The 19,597-nt window shown below is 49.5% G+C and overlaps 1 protein-coding gene across 1 annotated transcript; it reads left to right on the plus strand.

Moving 5' to 3' along the window:
- Nucleotides 1-7,702, plus strand: Krt84 (keratin 84). Its single transcript, XM_032884966.1, has 9 exons — nucleotides 1-632; nucleotides 1,662-1,870; nucleotides 2,556-2,616; nucleotides 3,179-3,274; nucleotides 4,063-4,227; nucleotides 4,337-4,462; nucleotides 4,914-5,134; nucleotides 5,559-5,590; nucleotides 6,677-7,702. The coding sequence occupies exons 1-9, from the start codon at nucleotides 51-53 to the stop codon at nucleotides 7,009-7,011; spliced, it is 1,827 nt and encodes a 608-aa protein (XP_032740857.1). The 5' UTR covers nucleotides 1-50; the 3' UTR covers nucleotides 7,012-7,702.
- Nucleotides 7,703-19,597: the final 11,895 nt, after the last annotated feature.

The following is a 19,597-nucleotide window of genomic DNA, read 5'->3' on the forward strand; positions in this document are numbered from 1 at the left end:
CGGCTCACCCCACACCACATTGCTCCTCAGCTGCCATCTACAAAGCCACCATGTCTTGCCGCTCCTACAGAGTCAGCTCTGGCCGTCGGGTGGGAAACTTCAGTTCTTGCTCAGCAATGACTCCTCAGCATCTGAACCGCTTCCGGGCAAGCTCTGTCTCCTGCAGGAGTGGACCTGGCTTCCGGGGCTTGGGTGGTTTTGGTAGTCGGAGCGTCATCAACTTTGGATCATCCTCACCCCGGATAGCAGTCGGATGCTCTCGTCCTATCCGCTGTGGAGTTGGCTTTGGAGCTGGCAATGGGATAGCCTTTGGCTCTGGTGACGGAAGTGGCGTTGGTCTGGGCTATAGGGCCGGCAGTGGCGTTGGCTTGGGTTTTGGTGCTGGCAGTTGCCTTGGCTATGGTTTCGGAGGCCCTGGTTTCGGCGGCCCTGGCTTTGGTGGGCCTGGCTTTGGCTACAGAATTGGAGGAATCGGAGGCCCCTCAGCCCCTGCTATCACAGCTGTGACTGTTAACCAGAGCCTGCTGACACCCCTCAACCTGGAGATTGACCCCAATGCCCAGAGGGTGAAGAAAGATGAGAAGGAACAGATCAAGACCCTCAACAACAAATTCGCCTCCTTCATTGATAAGGTAGCTTGCAGGATGAATCTCTGGGGAAGGTACTTAGAGTTAAGAGGTCTGGGGTGCTCTCCCCTTCAAAAGAGCTGGTCCAGGCTGAGCCAAGGCATCTGCCAAGAACATAGAGGGATGAATGGCTTCTGGAATGTTCTGCACTGAGAATAGACAAAGCCAGAGGAACTGCTGCACCATGAGACAGACTGAGATGCTGGCCACAATTTCTGGGAAAAAGAAAGACGATCCAGCTAAACCTAAGGGCATTTGGGCAAACCAAGCCCTATTTCTCAGTTATCAGCCATGTCTCCCACACAGGTGGGGGGTTTCAGCCAAGTGTCCGATTGGTGGTCTGAAGGAGATTTTCATAGTTTCTGAGGCTGATAGAGAATGGAGTGAGTGATATTTACATAACAAACAAAGAATTCATACACCCAACATAGGCTACAGAGACCTAGTCAGAACTGAGGGACGTGCATATGATCACCAGTAGCTATTATAGAGAAATAACAGTGCCAGCCTTCCAAAAGCAGATGCTGGGTAGAGCATGTCTGCATTGAGACGAGGCTCGGTTTCTTTCTGGAGATGGGAGGGAACCTCTGTGACCTCATTTTAGCCAAGGAGCTTGGCTGATAGAATATCAGGGATGCTGACCATGGTGTGCAGTCCCAGGCAGCCACCTCCTAGTACCATGGTGACTCCCAATGTAGTGTCATTGCTCTGTGCACTCTGCTGGGGATAGCTGGTTTCTATTCCCAGATGCAGCCAAGCCCAGCAAAAACCTCATGTTTCACACTCCCTCAGGACCAGCTGACACCTCACTTCAATAATACTGAAATGTCTTTATTACTAAATGTTTTTATTAACTACCTGGGTGTGAGGAGAGGGTCACAGACCCGCCTTCCTGGCTTCTGGTGAGTTAGAAGTGTAATGTAAGCCAGCAGAGGGAAGAACACCGATAATAGGACACAGTCTTTGCCGGCCATCCAAAGTGCGCTGGTGCACTACCAAGCACTTTAATGTCTCTCCTTTGCTTCCTGGATGTAGGTAAGGTTTCTGGAGCAACAGAATAAACTCCTAGAGACCAAGTGGAGCTTCCTCCAAGACCAGAAATGTGCCCGTAGCAACCTGGAGCCTCTCTTCGATAACTATATCACCAGCCTGCGGAGGCAGCTGGATGTACTAGTCAGCGACCAGGCTCGGCTGCAGGCAGAGAGGAACCACATGCAGGACATCCTTGAAGGCTTCAAGAAGAAGTGAGTGCTCTGAGCTGCCCACATCTGTGCCCCATATGCACCTGTGCCCCATATGCACCTGTGCCCCATATGCACCTGGGACCCATATGCACCTGGGACCCATATGCACCTGGGACCTATATGCACCTGGGACCCATATGCACCTGGGACCTATATGCACCTGGGACCTATATGCACCTGGGACCCATATGCTGCCCAGTGCAGATGACAGAAGCTGCATGAAAGAGGATAGTTGTTGGCTACAAAACCCAGCTCTGGGATGTGTGGGGAAGAGTGGTACAGGAGGAGGAATGAGGAGACCCTCTGTGGGTACTGAGGAAATGGGGGACTTAATACTACTGGTGGAAATGTGACTCTGGAAGAGATGTCTTTTGTTTTGGAAGGAGTGCCCACATTCATTCATGTCCTACTTCCTCTATGCTCAGTTGCAAGGACCCTGAGTTGTCTCTCACAGAGATGTGTAGTAATGGTCCAGATTTCAGACCCTAAATTCAAGGTGAGAAATTAAGGAACTTGGCAGGTCAGAAGCTTAGAGAATGTTTTAAAGGTAGGACTGAGATATGCTAACCTGTGAGAGGCAATAGAGAACCATGTCCCTCAACAAACCAGGATCCCGTTGCAGGATGAGTGAGGGCTTGGGGGTAACGTGAGAGAGGGCTTACCCACTTCATCCCCATGCTCCCAGGTATGAAGAAGAGGTGGTGTTCCGGGCTAATGCGGAGAACGAGTTTGTAGCGCTGAAGAAGGTAAGGGAATGCAATGAGGGGAAATTCTACATGGAAGCACGTGTTCTCCAGAAACCCAGCTCCTGCCCCAGAAACTTCCCCCAAACAGCAGAGCCCCAAAGATCACATCAGGTTCCCTTCAAAGTTCTGACAGGACCACAGATTATTTGAGTTTGAGTACTGTGCATGTGAAAACAATGGACTCTTCTATTTCTTGAATGATCAAGGCTTTCTTTACTTTTATCTGTAAAAGTCATTTCATTTGTTGGGCTGGTTCAGGAGGGGCACACGTACACCCTGGTCCCTGTGTGAACTCGAGGGAATGAATTAGTTATCTCCTTCCACCATGTGGGACTCAAGGGTTGAACTCAGACTTTGCCACCCGAGTCATCTCTATGGCCCCTTCCTTGCTTTGACAAAAGCCCTGGATGAGGCCCAGCAACCCCTGTGTGGGCTTCCACACTGCAATAGGGAAAGAGACTCAGGAGGAACTGACGGCTCCTCCTGCCATCGCCGGACCCCTCCTAATAGGAAGGTTGAGCAGCACAGGCCGTGAGCCCATCCCTCTCTTTTTGTTATGCAGGATGTAGACGCAGCTTTCCTGAACAAATCTGACCTGGAAGCCAACGCGGATGCTCTGGCCCAGGAAATTGAATTCCTCAAGGCTCTGTACCTGGAGGTGAGGCCCTTCTGTAAGAATTCAAGGCTTTGACTGCTCAGCCTTGGCTGCTCAGCCTGCATGCCCTAGGGGCTGAGCCAGGCCTTCGGGTTTCCAGACACTGGTTTCGTGCGTCTAGCTCCACCCCCACTCAGACCTTTGGGTTCTCTGACACTGTGTCTGGAGGTGAGGAAGGCTGGGGAGATAGACATCTCCGCAGCCATATTAGGCCTGGCAATGAACTCCCGTCATCTGTGGTCCAAACCTTCATTGTCCAATCTAAAGACTGAGTGTGGGACTGCCTGGCAAAGCAATGTGGAAGAAGAAAGGATGATTTTACTACACAAACCAATGCCATTTCTTCCAAGCAACCTATTCAGTCTGAAAGGTGACACCAGGGTAGAGACCTTGGTTCTCTGAAGACTCTGGATCTAGGAATCTCCAGGCTCTACTCTGTGTTTTAAAATATCATTACTGCTCAGTGGATCATGGCCACTGTGGCCAGACAAACATGAATTTAAGCAACTGTCAGTCTGCTCACCTGAGGTACCCCAGGTTTCGATAGTCACTAAAGCCAAAGTAGGTACTGGAGGCATGGCCTGAGCTTACAGCAAGGGTTCTAAAGTCAGACTCGATTGCTTCTCAAGCATTCCTTTTTCTGGGCCCCAGGCTGGGTAGGAATGGGATCTCGAAGAGTTATAGAGCAAGAAGCAATGCTCCCCATCCCTGGTTCACTGGGGACCCTGTGGCTAAGTCTCAGCTGCTGATGGACCACTGAGCCCCTCTGCCCTGCTGCGTCTCCAATACAGGAAATCCAGTTGCTGCAGTCACACATCTCAGAGACATCTGTCATTGTGAAGATGGACAACAGCCGGGACCTGAACCTGGATGGGATCATAGCAGAAGTCAAGGCACAGTATGAGGAGGTAGCAAGGCGGAGTCGTGCAGATGTGGAGTCCTGGTACCAGACCAAGGTGGGCAATGGGAGCCCGGGGTAGGGGTGCAGGTGTCCTAGAGTGAAGACTTTGGTCTGAGGTCTTCAACCCAGACCGTGTATGGTTAAAACACTGTCTCTGCCCCCAGTATGAGGAGATGCGGGTGACCGCTGGCCAGCACTGCGACAATCTACGTAATACACGGGACGAGATCAATGAGCTGACCCGGCTGATCCAGAGGCTGAAAACTGAGATTGAGCACACCAAGGCTCAGGTGGGAAAAAAGAGGAGAAAGCTGCGGAGGGAGCAAGGGAGGCAGGGGCCTGGCTTTGAGGAGCGCCAAGTTTGGTGAAAGTAAAGGACTTAGTAAGACCTGGACACAAATCCAAGGGCTGGCCATAAAACCTTCTCTGGGGACAGAAATGTGGACATGTGGACAAGAAGAAAGGCCTGGGGTTGATTCTCTAAGTAGGGGAGGCAGAAAGAATGGGAGAGTCTGGATTCCTTAGGTCTGGAGGCAGCGGAAACCCAATGGGTATGGAGAATGGGGGAACAGCAACACTCTGCCTCCCACTGACCACAGTCACTATCCCTGGAAAAGCAGCCACGGAGAGCTGAAACCCAGGCCTGGCACCAGGTCTCCCACCATGAGCAGGGTTTCCAACCTGACTTAGGAATCCCCTGAGTCCCTAGCAAAGCTCACGTACAAACTCTGTTCTCTGCAGTGTGCCAAGCTGGAGGCCGCCGTGGCTGAGGCAGAGCAGCAGGGTGAAGCTGCCCTCAACGATGCCAAGTGTAAGCTGACTGATCTGGAGGGAGCCCTACAGCAGGCCAAGCAGGACATGGCCAGGCAGCTGCGGGAGTACCAGGAGCTCATGAATGCCAAGCTGGCGCTGGACATTGAGATCGTCACCTACAGGAAGCTGCTGGAGGGCGAGGAAATCAGGTGAGACCGGGGAAGGACTGAGGTCAGACGTCTAGAAAGGTTAACCAAATCAGGGGAGGGAACCAGGTGAAGAATCCTGGGATGAGCAGTCTCTTGAGGGAGCAATGTATCTTGCAAAAACCTTAGCTGGTTGCCCTGGGGCAGGGTTTGAGAAGGCGCTATGCTGTCAAATGCAATTACAGACAGGCAGCACCAGGTCACGGGTAGTTTGCTTAGCTGATCAATTTGTTAAAGTAGTAGTAGGTCATCAGATAGTTCAGTTCGACAGTTTAGAGACAGTGTCTCAAAATAGATGACATGTTTGAAAATGCACTAACAATTGGGGGGAAGACCCACCAGTTCCTGCTCTACCCAGACTAGATGCCCTCAGACAGCAAGCAGGTTCCTAGCTCCTAGAAGCTCATTTGTCTGGTTCTCTCCCCAGGATCTGTGAAGGTGTTGGGCCAGTAAACATATGTAAGTATCTCGCCTTTTCTCAGCCCGTTTCTTCTCTCCCCATCAAATTTCCTTTTGGCACTTGTGGGGATCAAGAAGCTCCCAAGATAGCTGATCTGGCCAAGACGTACAGTCATGGAAGCAGGGCCACCAGTGTCCCAAGACTGTAGTGTGTCCTCAGCAGAGGCTCCCAGAACAAAGAGAAGACAACAGTTTGTGTGGCTCTCGAAGTAGGAGGTTTCTGGAAAGAGACTTTTGGCTTTTAGTAGCATTGTAAGCCACCATCACAGAGACTCAGTAAGGGAAAGGCTGTGTCACAAAAGTGACTCATACCTGGGTCATGGGGATAGGGCAATGCTAAATGAACCCCCTCCTTCTTCAACTTCTTGCTGGTTCTAAGAGTGTAGACAGTCCCTAAAGCAGGCATCATAATGCATACACCAGCACTGTAGAGCAGGGCGAGCCTCCACTTTGGAGAACTCCAGTCTTCTTGAGAAGGGGAGAGCTAGCCGATGCCATGCTAATCCTGGAAGGATACCAGCTGTCCTCTCAGAGAAGAGCCATGATTTGCTGGAAGGGAGAGGGTCAGCAATGGCCTTCTGCAGAAGGTCAAGCCCGGAGGTCACAGGGGCCACAAGGACTCTGGTACAACAACAGAGAAGAGAATATAAAGCACCCAGGCTGGGGCTGCTTCAATCAGGGCTAAACTGGATTCCAGTCCTGACATAAGGGCTGTGTTGAGTGAGGCAGTTGGGCTGCAGAGCAGAGCCATCAGTGGGGCAGAGATGGCTGGCCAGGAACAGGCTGGATTTCTTATCTGAAACCCCCGTATGGCTCTATGAAGGTCACTGCTCCTGTGTCTGGATGCTCAGCCTCTCCTAATCCACCTGATGTGGGACACAAATAAATAGTAGTTTGTATGCATGTGCACACATTAATGGTGGCCAGTCTGTGGGCATGGGTGTGTGCACACCCCAGGGATAGATACAACAGCATCCATCCAGTTCCATCTGGATATCTGCTTTTCGTGCAGTCTTGGTCTTTGGGCCACTCAGCCGGTGACTGGTAAGTCCTAGAGTCAACATTCCTTTCCCTTCCTCTCCACAGCTGTGAGCAGCTCTCGAGGAGGTGTGCTGTGCGGGCCTGAGTCCTTGGTCTGCGGATCCGGCCTTTCCCACAGTGGTGGAGTCACCTTCTCCAGCAGCAGTGGCATTCGTGCCACTGGAGGGATTCTGGCTTCCTCGAGCCTGAGGGCTGGTGGAGACTTGCTGAGTTCTGGAACCAGAGGAGGCTCAGTGATAGTGGGTGACGCCTGTGCCCCCAGCATCCCCTGTGCACTGCCCACAGAGGGAGGCTTCAGCAGCTGCAGTGGTGGTCGAGGTAACAGAAGCTCCAGCATCCGCTTCTCGTCCACCACCACCTCCCGTAGGAGCAGGTACTGAGTACCTAGCCCCAGGGGGCCGCCGCCTGGAGAAGAACCAGCTGAATATCCCCTGTTCCTATCCCCTGAGGTGTATAGACTCTGGTCCTGAGGGATCTCCAGAAACTCTCCCTGCCAGTACACAAACCTAGCCCATGTCCTTGTGTAGACACGCCAGTCCCAGCCCCAGGGGCTTCTCCCCAATTCCTTTCCTTCCGATCCTCCGCAGGCTCCAGCCACAGTAAATGTATTTTCAGCACCACTACAGAAAGCAGAGCCTCCTGGGGAGAGAGGGGTCATTCAGAGCATGAGCATGAGCACAGACCCCTGGGGCCTGCAGGCATCCTCAGCCCATCCCCTTCCTCCCTCTTCCCTTCCCTGGCAGAAGATGCTTCATGGTCCCTCTCCCCTGTCCCCAAAGGACACACAGTCCTTGGTGGCCCCTATGTTCCCATGATGGTTCTCCTCCCAGTGGCTCATCCAGGCCATTTCTCTTAAGGTTGTTGGTTTGTCTGCGGTATGTGGGTCTGCCAAGTAGGTGGAGTTCAGACGGAGAGGTAGTCTCTTCTGTCCGTGTGCCTTGTTCTTGTGGTGATAGAAGGCCCAACTCTGGGCCCTGTGGTTGCCACAGGGTTGGGTCTGCAAACTCTGGGAGTCTGGGGGTGGGTGGGCAACTGTTTGTACTATTCTTTGTATTCCTGGGTTTTCAATAAACTTGCTAAGCTAACTTCACAAGGACTCTGCCTGTCCCTCCACATCATGCTGGGGAGGTGGCTGACTGAAACCCACCTAGTTCACCCTAATGAGAGTGTGATGAGGGAGGAGCTGATATCCTGGGCCCACGGAAAGAAAGGGGTACAAGCCTTTCCAGGGAGGGACTTACAGTTCTGTAAGGCAGATGTGACAAAGAACAAGGACAAGGTCCTAAAAAACAAGTTCCCATCCCCACACTCTTCTCCAGGTCAGAGTGTCCTCTTCCCAAACACGCTGAACCTGCCCGTGTTCTCCCAGCCAAGCCCTCTGAGATCATCATAATAATATCCTTGTCTGTCGTCTGTCTGTCTGTCTGTCCCCACTCTAGTCTGTCCCCACTCTTGTCTCCATCCAACTTACTCAGCACAGTGCTACTAGAAAAGTCTTTCTCAACACAGAAACCTAACCGTGCCTCCCCTGCTTAAAGCCTTCTATGGCTTCCCAGTGCCTTTCAGAGAGGAACCCAAGCTCCTTAACGTGGCGTTCTGGTCCTGCAGAATCTGTCTATGTATTCCCACTTCCAGTCACTCCCTCAGTGCACCCTACATCCAACCTACTATTAAACACCTGTCCAGTGCCTATTACATGCCAGGCGTGACGCCAGGCAAATAATTGGTAATAAAATCCAGTTCTTATCCTCAAGGAGCTTCTGGTCTCGTCCCTTCAGAGGAGGATAGATATCTAACGGGGACTTAGAGAGGCTGAGTGCTGTGCTAAGGCCAGCACAGATGGAGATATATATATATATATATATATATATATATATATATATATATATATATATATATAGAGAGAGAGAGAGAGAGAGAGAGAGAGAGAGAGAAGGCCAGCGCAGACTTAGATGGTGCCAGCTTCCTGAAGGATGTGGTACCCAGCAGAGACAGATGCAAAGGATAGTGACTGAGCCATCTAAGTGAGACAAAGAGTCCCAAGAGAGGCCACAGCTTGTGCAAAAAAGTGCAAACGCCTAAAGGCTGTAGAGCACACGGAAGGTAGGGGGGACCTGCCTGGAGCTGGGTAGAATGTCCTTAGAGGACAAGACACACCAGCAAGTGGAGACAGGAGTCCATCAACATGGGACCCAGCCAGCAGCCTGGTACAGCTGACAGGGCCTAGATTTCAGCCACACCCAGCACAGTTCTTCTGAGGCAGGAGCATGCCTTGCTTCTTCTTCACACATCCTGTCTTCCTAAACCCCAGTCAGCAACCTGAAACATCTCACCTTGCTCAAATCCAAGACTTAACCAGACCCTGCCCTGTATTCCAGGGCCCCTGAATATCCAACTCATCTCTACGGCAAAGTCACATGCATCCCTCAGAGGCAGCCACATAGAAAGCTGCCCCAGAAGGCCTTGGTGTCTCTCTCAGCCAGACCAACACCTCCCACCCCACCTCAGTGACCAATTTATTGCCCAAGCTCCAAACTGACCTCTTAACCACCTGCTCTTCCAAAATGCATCTGGAACCTTTCCGTTTGTGTTAGCTGGCATGACGTCAAGTCTTGCCAACAAGTATCTCAGTAAACATCAATGGACCGCAGGAATGTAGAGGTCTACTTCCCTTCGCTCTGTCAAAGGCTCTTTCTAGTTCAGCCTCTCCGACACCCGGTTCCCACAGCATAGATGGTGTCTACAGCAGCAGGTGTCTGCAGTACCAGGCAATGTGGCATTTAGTGGCTATACAAAGATCTTTGCAGCCACCATTAACCTCTCTTTCTCTCCCATACCCATATCCCCTCCATCAGAAAATCCTGTCATCTTAGCCATTAAGTAAAACCCACAATGCAGCTGTTTCCCACCACTCTCATGGCTGGCACTGACACCTAAAGTGTTACCTCTTTCCTGGATGACTGTAGCCAACTCCTCACTGATCCACACTTCCTCTGCCTTCCTTGCACCTGTGGTCAAACAGCTGTCACCTAGGAGAAGCTAAGGGCAGCAGGTGACTTTTCTGGAGGTGGCCCACTGTTTTCACGTGGCTTACAATGGGTGAGCTCTGAGAGGCAAGGTCCCAAGAGACTTCACCTCAGCATTGCTTCTCGCAGATAATGTGACTTTTCCTATCTCTCTGACAGAACCTGAGGATTCCTGGGCATCAGCCCATCCTCCTGGGCCCATTTCCTGCAGATCAATATAAGGATGAGTAAACGTTCATGAATTAATGCTGTTCACACGGATGAATGGTTTTTATAGAATTTTATAGAATTCCTGGTTCAATTTGAACAATTTTAGGAAGAAAGTTTTTTTTAAAAAAATGGTTTTAGTTGTTTTGCCAGAAAGATATGATAAAGTTAGACTCAAGAACAGAATGTGCTCCCCTCATAGAATCGTTTAAGTAAAGGCTGCATGGTAAAGAGGACAACTGAGTAAATTTCACTAGGAAGAGAAAAGGGCTTGGGACAGATTTGTGATCAAGGACAAGCATTCATTCTAGGTCAGGTCCAAGGACGAAGCCACAGGTGTGCACTATGATAAAGCAAGGCCATGTGACACTGTTGCTTTGACCTTATGATGAGCTTACAGAATGAAACACCGCTTTGAACTTACTATCAGCATCCTTCTGTGACTCCTTTGGTGTAACATTTTATCTATGAGGTGATTTAAAAGAACTTATGTCTAAGAAGGTATGAATTGCCAGGGAGAAGGAAAAAAGTGTGGCTCAGCCCCACCTATGAAATGTATATGTGTCTATGTCTGTTTGTCTACATGTATGTATATACATATGTGTGTAGGTGTATGTGTATGTATGTATGTAAGTATGCATGAACACCATAGTGCATGCATAAGACAAGTGGTTGGGCCTAGCCAGTGTGTGTGTGTGTGTGTGTGTGTGTGTGTGTGTGTGTACTTGAATTCTCTCTTTCTTCCTTTTCTTTTCACTCTATTTCACAAAGTATTAATGAGCTGTTAGTCTCTCTCTCTCTCTCTCCCTCTCTTTCTCTCTCTCTCTGTCTCTCTCTCTCTCTCTCTGTCTCTCTCTCTCTCTCTCTCTCTCTCTCTCTCTCTCTCTCTCTCTCTCTCTCTCTCTCTCTCTCTCTCTCTCTCTCTCTCTCTCTCTCTCTCTCTCTCTCTCTCTCTCTCTCTCTCTCTCTCTCTCTCTCTCTCTCTCTCTCTCTCTCTCTCTGTCTCTCTCTCTCTCTCTCTCTCTCTCTCCCTCTCTCTCTCTCTCTCTCTTTCTCTCTCTCTCTCTCTCTCTCTCTCTCTCTCTCTCTCTCTCTCTCTCTCTCTCTCTCTCTCTCTCTCTCTCTCTCTCTCTCTCTCTCTCTCTCTCTCTCTCTCTCTCTCTCTCTCTCTCTCTGTCTCTGTCTCTCTCTCCTTCTCTCTCTCTCTCTCTCTCTCTCTCTCTCTCTGTCTCTCTCTCTCTCTCTCTCTCTCTCTCTCTCTCTCTCTCTCTCTCTCTCTCTCTGTCTCTCTCTCTCTCCTGGCCAGGGAAAGGAGCCCTAGCAATAACCCCTTTTCTGAACTGCTGTTAAGCAGCAGATGCCAGTCTCCTGAAGCCCGCTGTTTCTGGCCTCAGAACAGCGAAGAATCAAGAAAGATAAATATTACAAAATAAGCAACATTTTAGCCCTTGAAAATTTTAGTTTTGCCTCCAAAAAGAATTGCCAACGCTGCCCCCATCGCTGCCTTCCAGAGAGAACTGGCGCTTGGGCAGCCTCTGGCAAAGGGCAGCCAGAAGGATGCTGTGGAAAGCAAGCCCAGGGGCTGAGGCTGTAATTCAGTGTCAGTTTGATCTTTGCACAAGTAAAGCCCTACATGCAATCCCTAGATATGAAGAAGATTTAAAAAAAATAATGCAATAAAGTTTAACAGTCTAGATAAATTCAACTATTGGAGTCTCCTGAAAAGTGGACAGAACCAGGCAGACCACGGCAGAAGGCAGGGGATTCAGGAAGAGACCAAGTCTTTATTCTCTCTTTGTTCTGGAGGCCTTGAGCTTAGGGTGGGCCTCAGCCGGGGAGTGGAAAAGTCTCAGCTTGGACAGCTAAGATCCTCGTGAAAAGCCTTTCCACCCAAATACAAAAGGAGAGAGACTCCGGGTTGAAAAACACAGAAACAAAGTCCATGGCCTGTTCTCTTGTGGCTTGAATCAGGGCCCAGCCCTGCAGGGCTGGGCAGGACTTTGTAACAGGGTTGTGGTGAAAACTCTAAGAGGTTTGGTGACTCTGGCATGAGGAACCAGGAAAAAAATAAAAGGTTCCTGAGAAGGGTAGGTGGAGTCAAGCTGAGAAACTGGAGAAGGAAATGCCTGTGTGTGGGAGTCCACCCACATCCTGGGCTTTCCTTGAACTCCACTGGCGTGCAAACCTAGAGCAACATTCCGAGGACTTAGAGATTTGAAGTTAGAGTTATACCCCGCCCACATTTCTAGCAAAGCCCTGAGCGATACCACAGAACAGCCAGCCACAAAGCAGTCAGCACACGCTTGAGAAAGTGAATGGTCTTTGGCTACCAACCCCCTCCAGGAGGGCTGGAACATGCAACCTGAAACTGCTGACAGGGTTGATTCTCCACTAAAATCAAACCACACCAAATTTGAACAATCCCAAAGAATGGTATCAGGCCCCTGAGTCAACACAGTACCAACTTCTCTCTCTCTCTCTCTCTCTCTCTCTCTCTCTCTCTCTCTCTCTCTCTCTGTGTGTGTGTGTGTGTGTGTGTGTGTGTGTGTGAACTAAAGTTATTTTGATGTTCAAGGAGTAAGGAAACATGAGTACTTCTCACAGGGAGGGATAGTCAACAGATACTCATCACCAATGATATGCCTGCAAGGGTCATCACCCAGATACTATGAAACACGACTGGCTGAGGCAGAAAATTACAAGCTTAATCCACAGTCTCCCTGGGTTACAGACAGAGTTCAAAGCCAGCCGAAGTGACTTTGGAGATTTGAAGTTAGACACTCCAAGACCCTGCCTTAAAACAGAAAGCTTAAAAGGGGATGGGACATAGATCACTGTAGAGTACTTACCCAGTGTATTCAAGGCCCTAGACTCAATCCTCAAGAAAGAAAGAAAGGGGAGGGGAGGAGAAAGAAAGAGAAATAGAGAAATAGAGAACAAATGATAAGAGACAAAACCAAGTAGATATTTTAGAACTGGAAAGTAGAATGTTTGGAAAGTGAGAACAGAGAAGAATGGACACAGGAAAGAATCAGTGTGCCGGAGACAGAATAATAGTCGTTATTCACGAGAAAGAACAAAGAAAAAAAGGACTAGAAAATATTAAACTGGGAAAAAGTAGCACATTACACACAGGGGCAATAATTCAAATCACCATAGAGTTCTCATCGGAAGCACAGAAGACTGTGGAGCAGTGTGCTGCAAGTCCCAAGGGCCGAGTAGGAAAAGGACTTCGGGTGCCTATTTCTTTGGTTATGTTTCTATGTGTATGGTACCAGAGCTGGAACCCAGAGCCTGGTGTGACCTGGCAAAGCCTCTTCCACTGAGCTTTATCCTGGCCCTGCAAATACGAGATTCCATACATAGCCAGCAAGCACATTCTTCTGAAACGAAGGCAGGGAGAAAAAAAGAGACAGGCATGCTTCGTCAGAACTGAGAGAAATTCCCTACAAGTCTTTGTGGACACAGGCTTGAACTCCTCAAAGTAAAGGGAGGTGACATGGTGGGGAACCGTGCAGCACTGGGGTGAAGGACACAAAGTATCCAAATAGATGTAAGAGACTGTCTTCCTTCATGTAGCAATGCAGGAGTGGAGGATACAAAGTGTCCAACTAGATATGAGACTGCCTTGCTTTCTGTAGGAATGCAGGAATGAAGGATACAAAGTATCCAACTAGATGTAAGACATTGTCTTGTTTCCTTTATAGACTTCAAAGCTCGCAGAACTGTTGAAAACAAAACAGCACCCTCCTTGGATTAGGCGGTAATGAACCCAGGAGTGTGAACCCAGGAGTGTTGTTATGACAACTGTAAGATAAAGAAGATGGGGATGGAAGTAATGAAGACCCGGCTCTACCCAGGAGTACAGGTGTATGCCTGAGGTCCTAGTGTTCAGGAGGTTGAGGAAGTAAGTGTGAAGCTAGCCCACGCTATATAAACACCCCCAGGTCAATCTAGGCTACCTACAAGACCCCCTCCCTCCCTTCTTCCCTCTCTCCCTCCCTTCCTCCCTCCCTCTCTCTCTTTCATTCTCTGTGTGTGTGCACACACATATATATTCTAGTTCTAAGTAGAACAAGAAATATTTTATTATATGCACTGCGGCTCTAAATAAGTTTAAGTAAATTTTTAAGTTTTACTTTATTATAATGGTGTGTGTGTGTGTGTGTGTGTGTGTGTGTGTGTGTGTGTGTGTGTGTGTGTCAGGGTGTGACTGTGGAGGTCAGAAGACAATCTTGTGGAGTCTGTTTTCTCCCTAACCTTTGCATGGATTTGGGTTCTGGGGATCAAACTCAGGCCACCTGACCTTTATAGCAAGCCACCGAGTCATCTCAACAACCCCTAAAAGAATATTTTAAGTATTCAAGGACTCTAAAGAAAACAAGAAAGAGGTAATAGAAGCTGACACCAGGAAGATCAAAATGAAAAAAATAATAAAGTTATAGACTTAAACAGACCCATGCTAGTAATTGGCTGTGAGACACATGGCCCATCATTGTGCCGGGGGCATGAGCTCCCCTCTTCTGCTTCCATCAACAAAAGCAAACCCAAGGTCCAAGAGGTTAAAGTCCTACCCAGGGACACATGCTTGCCTGTCCCTGAACACGAAGGAGCTACTTGTCTTGTGGGTAGACTGGAGACCTGTTTCCAACCTCAAAGAGTTTGTGGAGATCAAGCTCATGCCACGGTGTACCTGAAGCGCTTAGCTAATCTGTAGTCTGGCACACTTGATTTAGCTTTGATGGATGCACCATATTGTTATTGCTACTGAGGGACAGCTAGGGACAGAAACCCCATTACTGCACTCTCATCCAAGGTGAATGCCAGGTGTGCACAGGCATCTGTGGGCAGCTTCAGTTGCCAACCGGCTGGCATCTTGGGCAACTCCAGACACCTCCTTCACTTCCCTCCTGCTCATCCCCAGGTTTCAGGAAGGCCAACTGAAGGCATTTGCTGCCCTCTGCTGGCCACTAGCTCCAGAGGCTCATACTAGAGAATCCAAGACAGGTGGTGACCGGAAACTTGAACATCTTTTAAAATCATTTTTCCCCACCAAAATTGTATTTAGGACCCAAACATTGCAGTGGGAAAACTTTGCAGACGAATCCTATCTCTCCCTCTTAACAACATAGCATGGTTCTCTTTTCGGACTCCTATGCCCTGCGGTCTTTGTTCCCAGAGGGTGCTCACACCACTCTGGGGCAAGAAAGAGCCACTCTAAGGTTCTAAGGCCTGCGGTTTTCCAACTTGGAGCGATCCTGTGGGCTGGAAGTCTACGGCTGAAAAAAAATATAGCATTTTCTTCCCACCTTCAAATATTTGAGAAAGCTATTCATTTATACACTTATACAATCGGCCAGCACATAAGTGCCCACCGAGTTCTCAGAGTGGTTGCAAATGCTAGGGACCCACCAATGACAGACAAAATGCCTGTACCCTTTTGGTTTATTTCAGGATGAGGGAAGAAACACACAATGGTGGATATGTAAGGATATGTGGATTATACAGTGCAGATCGGAGCCTGTCAGATGACTCCGTGAGTGAAGTGCTTGCCATTAGGACACAAGGACCTAAGTTTGGATCTTCTGCACCCACAAAAAAAAAAAAAAAAAAAAAACCAGGCTGTGGTCATGAACATCTCTAACCCCAAGGCAATGGGGCAAGGCCAGGTAAATCTGAAGAGCTCAGCAGCCTAACTGAAAAAGAGCTGTGGTTCAGTGAAGGGATTCTGTAATAAGATGCAGTTGAGGAGGATAACCGAAGTTGACCCCTGGCCTCCACAAGCTCACACGTGGGTATGTGCTATAATGCACACACACACACACACACACACACACACACACACAGAGTGCATGCATTAATGCATGCATGCATGAACACACACGTATGCATACATGCAAGAATGCATGCACACTCACATACAACATACACACATGCAGTGATTAAAGCAAGGTAATCCAAATGGAGGCAGCCCTAATGGAGGTAGGAGGTTACCATTTTTGAAAGAAGAATATGAAAGATAGCATTTGCACAGAAGACCCACAAGAAGCAATGGAGCAAGCCTATGGATAAGAAGAGAACACTGGACAGGAAGGACAGCCATGAGGAAGCTCTAAGACAGGAGTGTGCCTGTCACTATCAAGGGTCAGCATGAGTGTTGAGATCATAGGATAGAGACATGTGAGGTGGCAGAAGGACAGGCAGAGAGAGGCCTTTGTCACCTGCTCTTCAGAGTCCGGGTGACATAAGGAGTCCCAGGGACATTACAGGTAAGTGCCACAGTCTGGCCTAACCTGAGTTGTACGGATCTCCTGAGCTGAGACTAGGGTCTGGGGACTGAGGCCAGTGGCAGGGAGACTGGTGACACAGCTTGTCTGTTCTCTACCTAAATATAGAACGAAACGCACAGCTGTTTTCTGGGTCCGTGGTTCAGTCAAACACAGACAACTGCACCTGAGCTGAACACTTGTCCCAGTCAAGATGCCTGCATGTGAGGACCCCATGGGAGGAAATGGAGTCTCATGGAGTTCTGGGAAGGAAAACCATGAGAAAGAAGTGGGGACAGGGCAGGGATCAACTTAGCCGCAGATGGGAGACTACCCTGTGATGGCACGGGAGGAATGATTGTTCCTTTAACAGCTCCCTACCTCTCTGGTCCCTATCTCTGTCATGCTGAGTCTCTGAGACTGGCCCCAAATCTGTAAACATGTTTTTTAAAAGTCAGGAGGGGCAAGAATCCCCTTAAAGAGCTGTTCCAGTCATGAGCGTTTGGCACAGAATTGGAGGCATAGCCTAAGTGTAACCAGCAAAGTTTAAAAACAAAACAGAATAAAACAAAACAACAGCAGCTATTCCTGAGATGAACCAGATGTCCCCAGGGCCCCTATGGCCACACTTGGGATAGAGCTCCTCTGTGGAAAACCTTCTGGGGATGGCCCAGAAGAAGGCAGCCAGGTAGATAATCATATAGAGCTGGTAGGAACAGCAGGTATCTCCAGGGCCAGGCAGAGCAGGACCAGTAAAAGTTCAGTGATCCCCTGCTTTCTGGTAAATTCAGAAGGCTTTCTGGAAGCAGCCAATTCCAAGCCCAGAAAAAAACAGACTGGCCAGAGCACCCAGCCTCAGTACAGAGAGAGAGAAGGAGGAGAGGACCAAGCAGGGCAAGAAGAAATGAGTTCCTGGGCCTCCAAATAACACAGGTGTGAGAGCTGTAGATGACTATAGGTGACTCAGAGAGGGCCTCAGAAGCTAGGGACTCCAGAGCAGGCAAGACTCGCCTTTTTCATTCGGTTAGCTTTTGAAGCCTCCTTAGAAACGGCTGCTTGGAAACACTTCACATTAGAGATAGTCATGGCCTCTTGAATGGAAGTTCTAACAACAGGTGGGGTCTTAAAAGATGAGTGACTGGGAGGGAACAGGGCCAGGAGGCACAATGGCTGACAGCATGGAGCATAACAGGCTATAGAAGGACATGATCCGAGTGACCTGGGACACCCCACAGAGGCATTTTATGAGACAGGGAGGAAGAGAAATCGCAGATTCCTTCCCTAGGAGTAGTTCACAGCAGCTTCCTGGAAGAGACAGCTGTTCCGGAACATTCCAAGCAAAGGTGTAACTGCATAGAAGACTCAGAAGCAAAGAGAAGAACGTGGTATAGAGACTACAGCACAGAGGCAGGCAATGACGGATGGGAGGGGCAGTGGGAAGACCTGTTCCCATCTGTCCTCAAAGCTCCTGACCCAGGACAGCTATCAGGGCCCTCTAGGACAGCTGTCCCAGACTGACCTGGCCTGCCAGTTTTGCACTTGCTCTGTGCCACATGGGGTCAGCACCGAGGACTTGGCCTCCCTGTCCCTTTCTACCCAGCCAATCCAACTAGAGCTTTGTGGGACAGCTTCTCCCCAGGGAAGTACATTTCCTGAGGCAGAGACAACTATTCTTTCCATGTACCACAAGACTTCACACCTTGCACACCTGCACAGCTTGTTCCCTATACCCTTGCTCCATCCCTGGCTTACGAGCCCTGCCCTGAAACAGTGGACAACCATGGCTTCCCTTTCCTTAGTACCCACTGATTCTGGGTGATGGTGGAGAACATGCGTGTGTGTTGGGAAGGAGAAAGCCAAGGACTGAGTGTGTGTGTGTGTGTGTGTGTGTGTGTGTGTGTGTGTGTGTGTGTGTGTGTGTGCATGCATGCATGCATGTGTCCCTCGGGATAAAGCCTGCCTGCAGCCCCAAGGACAGCAGGAGATGATTCTGACTCAAGCAGCCATGCAGAGGAGAGAGGAGTCTTCCCTCCCACCAATCCTCAGCTACTGCATGCATAGCTTCAACACAAGCTCCAGGCCTACACAAAATAGCCAATGAGTTTATTGTCAAAGCCCTGGGGTACACCCGGACCCCAGGCAGGAGGGCTCCACACATGCTTGGAGTCATCACCTGTGCACCCCAGAACAGCCTCTCCCTCCACCCCCAGGCCCCACCCCAAGTTTTTATAAGAGTGAAATCAGGTCGTGAAAACATTAAACGCAGCCTTGAAAGGGTAAAGAAGTTGCGAATTGCAAAGGGCAGAGCCAGGGCCAGCCCACATGGCTAGGGTGGGGTGGGGACATTTCCGACAGGAGGGTCTTCCCTTGTACAGACCTTTATGATCCCCCAAACACAGTCTCATGCATTTGCTCCTTGCCTCCACCAACAAAGAGGGTTAGAACAGTATCAGACTCTGGAAGGGAACGGGATGAGCTGGGGAGGGCTTTAGAGAGGAGAGAGCTTCCAAAGACCTGAGTAGAAAAGGTCCAGCAGGACTAGGTCTTATAGCTGTGACCCCACTACCCTGGTTGCCACCTCTGTTGCTTTCTCCTGAGGCACCATATTGGAATGCCCATTAGGGTCAACCACTAAGCACTTAGGTCTCCCCTGTAGCTGTTCAAAGTCTCTCCACTTCCCATGACGAATCAGAATGGGACATAGGATTGGTGTCCATTCACCTAATGCCAGGCAAAGACCTGAGGTTGCCAGGCCCTGGGCGTGAGGGCAGACCCAGGGCAGAGAGCAGAGCATATTTAAGGGGGAATATTTGGTTCTGTAAAAAGACTCTGTCCCTAGGCAAGTTCACCAGATCTCCTTCCTCGAGGCAAGTTCACCACCTCTCCTTCCTCGAGGACCTTAGTCCTCAGGTGGCTGCAGAGCCTCCCTGGGGACAGAGACCACATCCTTGGTGTTTGTGCTCCATTAACAATAGAGGAATGGTATCATTATCCTAATAGGTGTCCCAGGGACAGAGGAAACAGGGATATTAGAAGGCCATGGGTCTCAGAGGCCCCCAGGAGACAGAAATCCACTCCCAACTTTATACATACAGAGCGGGCTCAAAGCAGACCTCCAGAGGGACAGTTCTGGGACAACCTAGGAAAAGGTTCACTGCTGTGGCTGATGGTCTTGGAAGGGATTGGTACTTACAAGATGTTTCTTCTTAAGGAGCAAATAGACTGGACCCAGAGCAAACCGATGTGCAAACGCAGGTTACCTCAAGGTTGAGTACACCCTTCTGTGTTGGCCACATGGAAGAAAGTGGCTGAAGAGAGTTTCTCTATTACCCACAAGTGGTCATTATGTGGCCACTGAAACTTCAGTGGTTTTCACTTTTGCTGGGTGAGAAAGACAGGTTCTGGACCACAGCTCTCTGGGCTGGAATCCAGAAGGTTCCAAGAGATCATCTTCTCCAGTCCTCTGT

The sequence above is a fragment of the Rattus rattus genome, chromosome 1 (assembly GCF_011064425.1).
Source record: "Rattus rattus isolate New Zealand chromosome 1, Rrattus_CSIRO_v1, whole genome shotgun sequence".
Classification (NCBI taxonomy): domain Eukaryota; kingdom Metazoa; phylum Chordata; class Mammalia; order Rodentia; family Muridae; genus Rattus; species Rattus rattus.